The sequence below is a fragment of the Anneissia japonica genome, unplaced genomic scaffold (genome assembly GCF_011630105.1).
Source record: "Anneissia japonica isolate Jap-2015-1 unplaced genomic scaffold, ASM1163010v1 scaffold234_len1672027_cov178, whole genome shotgun sequence".
In the NCBI taxonomy this organism is placed as follows: Eukaryota; Metazoa; Echinodermata; class Crinoidea; order Comatulida; family Comatulidae; genus Anneissia; species Anneissia japonica.
Genome location: NW_022738761.1, coordinates 352,996 through 365,548, shown reverse-complemented (window position 1 = coordinate 365,548; position 12,553 = coordinate 352,996). Strand labels below are relative to the sequence as shown.

At 35.1% G+C, this 12,553-nt stretch overlaps 1 protein-coding gene across 3 annotated transcripts in view; it reads right to left on the bottom strand.

The window, feature by feature from the left end:
- Positions 1–12,184, bottom strand: part of LOC117117761 (ubiquitin carboxyl-terminal hydrolase 10-like) — a 20,348-nt gene extending 8,164 nt beyond the window's left edge. The window contains exons 1-11 of one of the 3 annotated variants that reach the window (XM_033262181.1): positions 12,049–12,184; positions 8,045–8,143; positions 7,101–7,143; positions 4,950–5,924; positions 4,249–4,340; positions 3,920–4,026; positions 3,208–3,349; positions 2,275–2,380; positions 1,997–2,106; positions 1,773–1,898; positions 810–902 (exon numbers count right to left, since the gene is read on the bottom strand). In XM_033262181.1, coding sequence (XP_033118072.1) covers positions 810–902; positions 1,773–1,898; positions 1,997–2,106; positions 2,275–2,380; positions 3,208–3,349; positions 3,920–4,026; positions 4,249–4,340; positions 4,950–5,924; positions 7,101–7,143; positions 8,045–8,143; positions 12,049–12,066 — 1,911 coding nt within the window. In that variant the 5' untranslated portion in view covers positions 12,067–12,184. The remainder of the gene's footprint in view (positions 1–809; positions 903–1,772; positions 1,899–1,996; positions 2,107–2,274; positions 2,381–3,207; positions 3,350–3,919; positions 4,027–4,248; positions 4,341–4,949; positions 5,925–7,100; positions 7,144–8,044; positions 8,144–12,048) is intronic. The other 2 variants (XM_033262182.1, XM_033262183.1) reach the window with 2 other exon arrangements.
- Positions 12,185–12,553: the final 369 nt, after the last annotated feature.

Sequence of the window (12,553 nt, the reverse complement as noted above, 5' to 3'; positions counted from 1 at the left end):
CGCATGCGTCGGGAAAACTTTGGACTAAAAAACCACTCAAGACTGGTGGTAGGGGGTATATGTTTTATCGCATACAGCTTACATTTTCTATCTAACCGAAAAAACAAACATTTCCCACACAATTACATGTCCACCAGTACCTCTTGGGCAAAATGTATACCCGCAGCGAGGCACCGTTTAGGAGCCTATTTGATTACAAACATACAGACTGGTTGTTGCCACACACACACGCATTTCACATCTGTATCATCCCAATAGTTCCTCAGTGACCTAAGACCAACAATAAAGTGACACGAACATGCCTTCGTTAAATAAGCAACAAAATTTCAACGCTCATTTCAACGCAATTCAACACGAACACAACGCAACGACAACGGGTAAAATGTGTTGTTGTTTTTGCAATAATACTATCTAGTACTGTATTTATAATCAATTAACTAATATAACATTCTGCAATTTCAGCCACTTGACTAATCACATTTTTAACAATCTTACTGTACAACGAAAAATGTGTATCTCCTCATCACATTGAGTAATACTCCTAAAGAAAATCGAGCATGTGTACATTCCTATAATGTGTGAAGACACATCCATGTAAAATTAGCATGCATACCATGAAATGTGTGTAAGGAAAAGAAAACATTGAAAAAGGCTGTCCTATTTAGCATGAATCTGTGAAATGTATCTTCACCCTCCCTGTAGCACTTTGTCTGTGAATTGAATACAAGTCTCCAATTTTACATTTCAAACTTTCTAGTATTACAGTACCTAAATTTAATAGAACAAAATAATAATATATGACAATGTACCTCCGTTTTTGTCTTGCTACAAGTGTATCCATGCAACGTCTCCTTGCTTACCATGTGCTCCAAAGCATCAGAAACACTCCATATGTTGTTGGACTGAAAGAATAATTTAATACAATTTTAAGGGTACTCAGCTGCCAAAAAACAAGGGCTAACTTTTACATTGTAATCATACAATAGATAAAAAAAAAAGCACCCTGTGATTTAAAAGATAGATCTGCGACTTTAAAAGATCGCCTGCGAATTCACAAGAGTTGATCCAAGACCAACTTTTTCGAATTCACGAGCGAATTTGTGGCCTATGGACCAATCGCAAGGCTTAGATTCAATATATGTCAAAGGTCAACAATAAAATCCCGACCATTATCAAAACAATGTACAAATGTGCGCACGATGACCGACGAGTCCGTTTCATGCAAACTCTGTGGAACAGTAGGCTACCCTTGTTTAGGTCTGTGACATGGGAACAAAGAAAATATGTGACAATGCGTGGAAGATTTGCAGGCTGAGAGTTGAGTTATCTCCACCAGTATTAGACCTGTCCAGCCTAGGCCTCTGGTACCCTGCTACTACCTGAGACCTACAGTAAGGTAGGGTAGGCTAGGCCTACTATCTACCCTTAGGAGGCCTAGCTCTAGGCCTTGAATAAATATGAACTAAAAAAAAAAACTGTTTATATTCACTCTTTTGATTCATTATGGAGTTCTGGGAATGTTAATCATGAGGATTTTATCTGATTTCATCTCACAGCCCCTTTCCTCCGTCTATCAATGAGATAACAAAATCACTTCTCTGTTAGCACCCGCCATTTCGAGTTTTCGCACGCGGTCAGCAGTGGGAACAGGCAAGCGACTCATTGGAAGCGAGACATTCTTTACCGAAAGTCAACTCTTTCGCTTGAAAAGTTTAGTGGGAACCTGCCTTAAGGGACCAGAACATAGAAACAGTTGCATAGATACTACTTACTTGAATGTCTAACTGTAAAGTGAAGAATGGTTGCAATGTAGCAGATTCACGAGAACCAGACTGATGAAGGATTGACCTCATCTGACCTCCAAATATTTCTGAAATTGGTGACTTGTCAAAGTGAGCCTACAAATATAACAAACATAACAATTACTTATTAAATTGAACAAGTGTTAACAAATACCTATAACTATTTACCTGCAAATTTTAATGTTTACACTGACCTCTCTAGTGACACTGCTCTTATTTTTTGGTCCCACTTGATGCCATTCATCCTCGTCCTCCTCATATTCATCATCTTCTTCATTATCATTTTCTAGACCATTTGAAACACCTAATGGAAGACAAGGGTAGACAATGTCAATAGTATTCTAGAAATTGCAATAATTAAAATGTGTTATAACATATAAAATTATATACAAATGATATACAAGATATTGTTTGTGTTTACAATACACAGAATCATATTTTAAATTGTTACAGTAATTTATAAGACATTAACCTTTACTTGTTGATTGAGGTTTGTCAACTGCCATCAGTGCTAGCATTTCTTCATGCATGCCATTGAGTAGACAGCCTAGAAACTCCTCAGCATCTTCCTGACGTCCCTGCACAAACAAAATATTGCATTCATTACTTTTCACTTCTTGAAAAAAAAATGAGATTTCTAAACAAATGGATCTTTCCACAAAGCCTCACCAATTGGGTATTGCCGCTAAAGGCCCACACAAACATGGTGTAACTGTACATAAACACATGTGTTTGTGGTACTGGGATACACATGTTTATGGGAAAAGCGCATATTACCAAAGATCTTATAAACACAAGATAGCGTTCTCCGCGATTTACGCGTGCAAATTCTGTAATAAGGCATGAATGGCGCCCTCTTGCTAAATTGGAAACTTTTGACCCTTGACCGCTCTTACCACACCGTACACCTTTACCTTTAGAGTATCAATCCTGTGAACAGCAGAACAGGAACCATCTCAGATCCATGGCAACAGATAGGACGCCCTATTCCAAAGCTGATTACTTTTTCTCTTTGGTATAATAGCGCATGAATGGCGCCCTCTTGCTAAATTTGAAACTTTTGAACCTTCACCGACGCTTCAATTTGTTACGCTTAAATCGCGGAGAATGCTATCTTGTGTTTATAAGATCTTTGATATTACTAGTGATGATGTTTCAATTGTTCAGTTGTTAAACTTGACTGACACTCTGAAGAAAGTCCATTAGAATAAAGCTCAAATAATATATAAAAAAATAGAGAGAAGGAGAAATACCAAAGATGTCATCAATAATAACTAAACCCAATATACAAGGCTATTTGTTTCAACTCAATTTAGTTATTACATTCCATGACAGTAGCACAAAAAATTAATGGAAAAGCCACTAACTGTAATGACAAAACTACTAAATAGAGGACGTTTTTTACCTCAACAGAGAAAGATGTTTTGGCACGTGATAACATCTGGTAGACTTGGACTGGTTCAAAGGTGCTGCCTGTTTGAATATCTGTGATTCGTTTGCCAGACTGTCGATGTGGCATCACTTCGTACATGTTCACAAAGTCAATTCTAAAGGGAGGAAGATTCAAATTTTACAAAATGTTATGAAGCAGATAGCGTTGAGCAAAATGATGATGGTAGGGGTTTGGCACAGAGGTTGTGAACTTTTGAGGTCAGAGCTTTAAACACTTGAGTGTGCATTTCTCAACCGCAAGTTATCTTTAGTTTTCAATTGCCACTCGCACTGCTCCAAACAAAACATTCTTGAACAGCCATTGCAGCTACTTAAGCAGAAATCTGGGGTGTTCTCTTGCCTATTTTTGTGGGGTATTCCCCAGGGAAGCTTCAGAAGGCCTCTTTGGTCATCCCCTAGATCTGTCCCCAGTGTGTTCCATGATGTTTGATCCAACATACAGGGTAATACATAATATAAAGAGCATTCTCCTAACTGGTTTTAATGTTACAAGTGATGTCTCACAATTAGTGACACAATCAAATAATATCAGCATGTAGACTTCAGTTTAAATCAAACAGGTTTTAGTGATTAAGACATTCCTCCTCCATTCTGCATACAGGGAATAGAAAATTAGCAGAAATATCATTACTTATAATCAGAGTTAAAATGAAAATTAAACTTACATGCAGTCCAGCATTGGCGTGGATGTTGGTAGTCGCTCTTTAACTTGAACTGGTATTGATCTAATGAGATTGCCAAACGGAGGGCAAAATAGCAGAGCTTGCAAGATCTGTTCATTTTACAAGTTACAGAAAAATTATCCAGTTCACACAAAGTATATAAATTGAAAATAAGTATTACCTTTGAGTCATTCAATTGCAATATCTTCTGTCTCTTATACACATCTAGATGTGTATAAGAGACAGGCATTTCTGTACTATATTCATGTAATATCTAGCAATTAAAATTCAGAGAAATGTAATATAATGTACATTTTGTAACCGAAGGATACACTGTTAATATAACACCAGTTAGCTTTGTTGTTCAAACCTCTTGGTTGCCAAGCAACTGGACGGTGGTTTAATTGCACTTTAGATAATAAATCTGATGAAAAAAAAAAGGAAATCATTATTTTCAACATTGACAATTGACTTCTATACTGTAATAAGCTTGCTATGTTTTGAAATGTCAAATAAATTGTATTGAAAATGGATTGTATAATGGTTATACTGTATCAAGACATTATTGAGAAATAGCTCAAACTTGTGCAGTTTGTTTTATCAATGTACCTGTTTGCATTTAGTATTCATGTGTCCTTTTGTATTAGGGAGCTTTTTATTACGATGGTAGAATGTAGAACGTAATGATGTCAATAAGAAGTCACTTGTGCATGCAATAACGTTACGTTCTCATTGGATGCAATTTGGCTACGTTATGCAGGACAGTCACACATGAAGGAATCCTTTCTAGCAGCACATCATTGCGCAAATCGAAATCTCTCTAATATATGTCTATAAATACAGGACCTTCAAAGAGGATCTACTGCAGTCACTTACTATAGATAATTGAAGACTTTTTTTTTCAGAATTTAACGTATTGCCTCAATAATAATTTCATATGTCTATTAATGTGTTTGCAGTATATGGAATGCACAAAAAACATGTATATAAATGCATTGTTACATGCCGAAAATTTAAATATACCGTAACTTACCTCCAAGCTGTTTAGCGTAAGAGTCAAAGTCTACAGAAACAGGTTTCCTTTCATCAATTTGTTCAACAATCTGTTTAATTGCAGCTGGATCTGGCACTGAATGAACCTTGTTTTCGGCTACATCCGGCTTTCCTTTAGTGTTCATAGCAGGCTTACTAAATAGTCCAGCCCAGGATGATGGCTTGTTAACAACTGGCTGGTTTTGCTCTGGCACCCTCATTTGTGCACCATCCTTTGATTCATTCGTACTCTGCAGATTTGAATATGTACTTTCTTGTTCTGTTTTACCTACAGCTTCTATTTTGTTCAGTGGTATGTCTATATTTGATTCACTTTCCTCGTTTGCTTTATCATCATCAGTTGATGTGGTGTTCTCAGCATTATTACCTAATGTTTTTTCAAAACATTCACCAGCTGCCGATGCAACGCTATTCTGTTGGACTTGAGCTAAGTTTTTAACAACATTGTTGTGTTCGTTTTGTCTGTCGGTGGGGATCTGTTGTTGAACATTTCCAGCCCCCTGCATAGAAGCAATGTTTGGGATAAGATCTGGCATGTAACTTTGTTCAAGATTAATAGTTCTGTTACTGGCAGTTGAAAAATTTATAACATCTGCGTTTTGGTTCACGTTGTGTCCTATTTCACTTTGTGTTTTATTCAATAGTTCATTGACTGGGTAACTTTGGTGTTTGAATGTTTCTTTTTCTATTGCTTTCTGGCTTGCATCATCATTAGTAAATTCTTGATTCTTGTAAAAGTCCTCATAATACCTCTCATCTCTTTTCTTTTTATTGCGCCGTGGCTTTCTGTGTCTGTCATCAGAATGACTTTGTCCAAATACCTTATCATCAAACTCAACTGCAGTATTTTTAACAGAAGAATTCAAAGAACTTTTTCCAACTGTAAAACTAAAGTTCTCTCCTTTTAAGTCGACAGTTCCAAAACTAATTCCAGTAGCTTCATTAGGCACAGTATCTACACATGGATAACATTTTCTGAGTTAGTGAAGCTATGTCAGATTATCAAAACACAAGTCTACATACAGTATCATAGTCTCACCTCACAATCATAAAACAAAGATAAAAAAGATTAATAGAAATACATAATATTGTTTGTACTACTGTAGTATCATGGGCTGAGTGCACATGCATGACTAGAGAAGGCTGGACTTTGTATCTGGTTTGACATCGTGGAAGCAGTTTGGAGAAGCTGTTTGGCAACCTCAAATTCGGAGTTTCAATCATCACGGCATGCATTTTGCTTTGTGTCTTTGAGCTGGCACTTTATCTGCGTTGCTTCTTTCCACCCAAGAATATAAACAGGCACCTGGTGCGGTTGCCAGGTACTGCAACAATATGGCACAAAAGCATGTGGAACCAATGACAAGAAAAAGCTTACAGCCCTTCCTGACTACAAGGAAAAGTGCTATACAAGCAACAAGTAACACTGTATGTTATCAGGGGCAAAAAATGCTCAAGTGTCTCTGATCACTGAATTTGAATTGCTATATAAATAAATCATGCATTATTATAATTACCATTATTATTATTATTATTATTATTATGATTATCATTATTATTATTATGATTATCATTATTATTATTATGATTATCATTATTATTATTATGATTATCATTATTATTATTATGATTATCATTATTATTATTATCATTATTATTATTATGATTATCATTATTATTATTAATATTATCATTATTATTATTATCATGATTATCATTATTATTATTATCATGATTATCATTATTATTATTATCATGATTATTATTATTATGTCTGCTGCTGCTACTGCTGCTATATTTATCATTACTATTATTATACATCAATTGTGACATATTTTCAGCTTTGGCAGATTTTTTTCTTATCCCTGCCAGGCAACAGGCATACGTTTTAGTAACTCCTGCTACGATACTGACCAATTGGTACATAATATTACGGTACTATTAATTCAAAGACTTTCCATACTACAATCGAATACCTTACACCACAGGTGGGCAAGTGGAAACATCCAAGTTTGAGTGTGGCCCTCGGTGTTAAATCAAAAATTCAAATTTTACCCTCCGATTGATTTTTATGCCCACCCCTGCCTTACATAATTACACCTGGTCGTTTAGCATGAGAAAAAATATTTACCTGCTGAAACTTCCTTTAAATGCTCTTCTTCATTCCAAGGTAACTGAAAAAAAAAAAAACAAGGTCTGTGCACTTATGCAGGGTAAACGGTACCAGTATTGTTTTCTCACAACTTAAGTGAATGACAAGGTCACAAGGATTAAAGTGCTTGGGAGTCTAAGTTAACATTTTATTATTACAAATTGGTTAAAATTTAAAAAAAATAAGAATAATAAGAATAGCTATGACAACAAATTAATCAATAATAACGTTAAATGAAGTGGAAAACAACGATGATAACAATAATATTATATTATATATTTCCGTCCTGATATGGTTATGCTAAAATTTGCAAGTTATTGTATAAAATTGAACATTAAACTAATCTGAAGCCAGTCTTATGCATCAGTGTAATTAATCAGTAATAGACAGCCCTTTTGAACAAATAATATATAATGAATTAATATATTATATAAGAGAATTTACTCTAAAATATTTACTTTATATCTAGACATAAAAAGCTAATCTTAAATATCAGTGTGATTATTCAATAACAGACAGCCTTTTGTACAAATAATTTTAATACAAGAACTAAATACTGTATTCTATAAGATAGCTCTAATAATATATTTTAATATCCACAAATAAAAAGCTCTTAAAGGGTTTCCAAAAGGACAATAACTCTCTAGTAAGGCAAGCACTACAGTACAAGCAGGCCTTAGCAAACTGTGGTCTAAAAAATTGTTAAATTGTGCAGGTTTGTGATTTAAATTGGACCAAATTTAGAAATACTTTTTTTTTCCAATATTAGCATAAAAAACCCCTGAATTTAATTTTTTCCAACACATTTATACTGTAGTACATTTGGGTCAACACATTTGATACTTTATAAATTTCTTTAATTTTGCAGCTTTATTATATTATTTAAGATATTAATTATATCAATCTATAATTACTCAGCTTACCTCAAGTTTGGAGTTTTTAATTGGTCTGCCTAAGGAGGCCAGAAGATAGTTCAGACTTCCAACTTCATCACCTTCACTGAAATCCCCAAAACTTAAAATCTAAACAGAAAATAAAGACAATATTCAAACATAAAGGTAATGTTTTCTACAGGAGTGGAGTTAATAGCTTAGTGGTTAAGATGCTTGCCTTTCAATCCTGGGTTTAATTCCTGTGATAGCAGGACTTTTTCTAAAAATAACTCTACTCCCTAAGCCTCATATATAGAGACTTCACTGATAAGAGCACACATTATTTCAATTATTTAAAGAGGGTCCCTGTACAGCATACCAGCCAACGTTCTACAATATACTGGAAGGGTCACCCTCTACAAATAGGGTAAAAAGAAAAAAGAAAAAGGACAACTAAGTGAATTAAATTAGAAACAGTAATTTTGATATGCTATTGACACTCACATCCAGGAAAACATTTTCTTTTGACATGCTGTGTTGCTGATTTTGCAAATAAGGTGTTTGAAGAAAAGTAATCAAGAATTAATAAAATTACAGATTATATTTTAAATCGGAAATATATTACATAATTATATATTTTTTTTATGATACTACACTTCATAACGTTATAAAAAATAACATTAATGAACATATTTGACGTGTTTCAAATTTTGACAAAATTTTTACTATTTTATGGAATTGCCCATGTAAAAATTAAAGTGGGAAAAAGTGCATAACACCTTCTAGTTTGTAAATATTAACAAATCTGTATCTCATTATCTGTTTTTAATCACTTCATCGAACACAAAAAATCAATTTAATTACTCCTTTTAAAGGATGAATTTTGAAATATGTCTTTAAAGAGTATTTTCCCATGCAAAATACCCAAAAATGTACCAAACATAAAATCTGAAATTGAACATAGAAATTAGTGTATTTAAAAATATTTAGCCATAATTTTACAGGGAAAAATGATACACACTCCCTGGAAGTACTTTATTATTTTTATTATCATCCAGTAAAAACCAAAGCACAGTACACATTTTTTAAAGGAGATTTTAAAGCAGGTTTTAGAGGAGGCATTTATTCGAGGGACTTCAATGTGTTATTGCATGATCATAAAGACTTACTGGTCCGAACCACCTTAGAAAAAAATTTAATTCTAACTAATGGAGTAGAGCAGACTGTTTGAAAATGATTGCTTCCATTAGATTTACTTAGTCATTTAGGAGAGTTGAGGGGAAAAAATGCATGTGGGGCATTTAGGCAACTTGAGGGAGGAGGCGTTTATTCCAAATGAGGCTCTAGAGGGGGACATACTGGGGGGGCATCTATTCAAAGCAGGGTGTTTTTCAAAGATAGGCTAATGTGAGATAGGCTAAGGTGAGATAGGCTAAGGTGAGATAGGCTAAGGTGAGATAGGCTAAGGTGAGATAGGCTAAGGTGAGATAGGCTAAGGTGAGATAGGCTAAGGTGAGATAGGCTAAGGTGAGATAGGCTAAGGAGCTAGGATGTGGAATAATGCAGGCCTATATTTAAGTTATAGTCCGACAACTGATGGAACAAATTAATTTCTTAGAGCCCAATCACACTTATTAGGCCGGCCTAGCGTCGCCCCAGGGCCGGCTTAAATACGACCGACTCAGGGCCGACTTAAAGAAATTTTCTGTTCACAGTGTCCCTTGGCTGCCATATGAACGTTCACACTTCTCCTTTGGGCCACGTCGATGAATTGCAGGACAGGAAGTTTGAGGCAATCGCATTACATGATGGTGGAATGGTAAATCACAACCTAGCATAAACACATAGAATTCTCGCAAAACATGAACCTAAAATTGTCCTTATACTTTTTCGATTTTTTAAGCGTAGCGTTGCTTCATGTATGGTGACGATAATTATTATAATAACCAAGGCCCATAATTAGCACAGCTCGACTTTACTCTGTGCAAAACCAGACTCGCGATTTCGAAAGTCCATACCTGTATATTGTAAACTGTATAGGCCTATGAAAAGACTGAAGGTTGCTGTCAATGTTTGGACACAGATTGTGAATTTAAGTAACATCGAGATCTATTTATTTGGCAATAATAATTATTTTCATATTAGGTTCATTCACAAACAATTTTTGAAGCTTTTTAGAACCAGCTTCGCTCATAACAATAACAAAAGATTATTTTTTTTGGTCCTCGGGGTCACGTGAGTAGCTTCACAAACGTCGACACAAAACGCACGTGGTTGGTGAGGATGACGTTCACAGAAAGAATGATACCGCTATACAGTGTTATGATTTTAGAATATGAAATTATGAAATTAATGTGTGCTATACAAAAACAAGATTTCTTGAGCATGTAATAGGCCTATATATTTTTTCTCTACTGGAATTCAACTGTAGAAAAGAAAGTCGAACCATACGTCATCTGCCAAACTGCCCATGCGTAAGCTTTGTATCACATGGTATTTAACTCGGTTCGTGATACTTGCTTCGCACGGAGGCTTTGTGTAATAATTAGTTAGTGTAGGCATGGAGACCTTATATAACAACTTTTATTCAAAAACAATAGTTTAACTGAATACAATTTACTCTACAGTTTCCTTAACAATCTATTTCTCAATGGTGCTTTTTCGCGCAAGTCAGTTCAAATGAATGTTGTGGTTAGATAAGATGTCAAAATCGACCGCAATCAGAGCGAACTTGGGCCGGCTCAGGTTCGGCTTACGTTCAGATATAAAGTTGGGTCGGCTGAACGGACTCAAAAGTCGAACTAACTTTGGGTCGGCTCAAGGCCGGCTTAACATTTATTGAATGTTCAGACTTAAAAAATGCCGACCCTGAGTGTGATTGGGGTCTTAATCTGTTATACTGGCAGGCTCAGTCTTCTTAAGCTACGTTCACATCAAGCCTAGATTTTGGTCCGGAATCCTGGAAAAAAATAATGAAAAATGGGTTCAGTGGTAAAGAATAGGACCGTTCACATCAAATTAGTATGATTTTCAATCCAGACTCCGGATCTAGACCGATGGATCTGAGAGCCATTTGTATCCTGAAATAGTACATCTTTTTTTTCTTGGACCAATCAGCAACAAGCTTGCTTGGTTCGAACCAATCGAACGCATACATACTTAACATGAACAACCATGTTCCATGCGCGATGTGAACACAGCGTTCAAAAAATGTAGCGATTTTTTGTCCGGGCTCCAGAACAGATCCAGGTTTGATGTGAATGTAACTTTATCCTTATTAGTAACCTGACAGACTTGTGTAAATGGCAACATTGATAGCATAGAGTGATAGGCCACTGTACTGTACATTGGTTTGAGTATCACACGTTTTGTGACTTTTTTGGGGGGGCTATTTTTTGCTATGATATGATATGCACCTTTTCGGCAGATTGGAAATTATAATTTAAGAATAAAATTCATCGCCTGATGCCTACATACTGTAATGCATCACTTTGCAAAAATTAGGGTGTCAATCTAGTAGTAGTAATTCATTTTATGGGGCCTTAATTTTTCAACACTAGAATCTAGCCTCAGTCTAGCCTAGCCTAGGCCCTAGCTAGAAGAAATTTGTCCACCGGCGAAATTTAGCCTCAGCCAACCTACAAAAGGTAGGGCCTAGGCCTAGTCTATGCTTTTAACGAAAATTCTTAAAAACACATAGCCTAGCCTAGGTAGGGGGCCTAGGCCTTGAGTTCTAATGGTACCTATGTTTATGCATTCGTTTTCTAATTTACGATTCTACCATTTTATAATTATACTATATACTCTCAGTATAAACCCTCATCTTGGATTTATCTTAGGCCCAACTCAAGCAACACTTGTGCAATCGAAAGATCTTCCCATTGCATTCACTCAGAAGAGAGCGAATCATGTGCACCCCAATCCCCAGCTGGCTAGCCTACCACAACAACGAAGTCTTATAAACGGCAAATCATAAATAAGTTTACACCAAAAATAATCTAAGCTAATTCCTAATGAAATTAACTGGTGTATCTACCATACAAATCTATACTTACTGTATTTGGGAGGCTCATTTTTGAAGAATAACGGAGCTCTACATTCACAAAATCATCTCATGCCCATGATCTGATACCTTCAGAGCGGCCAAATCCAACGGTTCGAAAAAAGGAAGTTTCGGATTGGTTTGTAGTTGTGAATGTTTGTCCATTTGACTAATCACAAAAGCGTTTATATACAAGGTAGACCAAGTAGTCTAACGTAAGAGGGCGTAATATACAATTCACTTCGAAAAGAGCCACGGAGTAGTTGAGAAGCCATTCTGAATTTCTGTGTTCTCTGATAACTGTTACTGTATTTGTGTATTATTATATTATATTTTATATTATAATAATAATAATAATAATAATAATAATAATAATAATAATAATAATAATAATAATAATAATAATAATAATAATAATAATAATAATAATAATAATAATAATAATAATAATGATGATGATGATGATGATACATTTATTTTCATATAGAACAGAATGCATGAAACCTCTTTGCGATTAA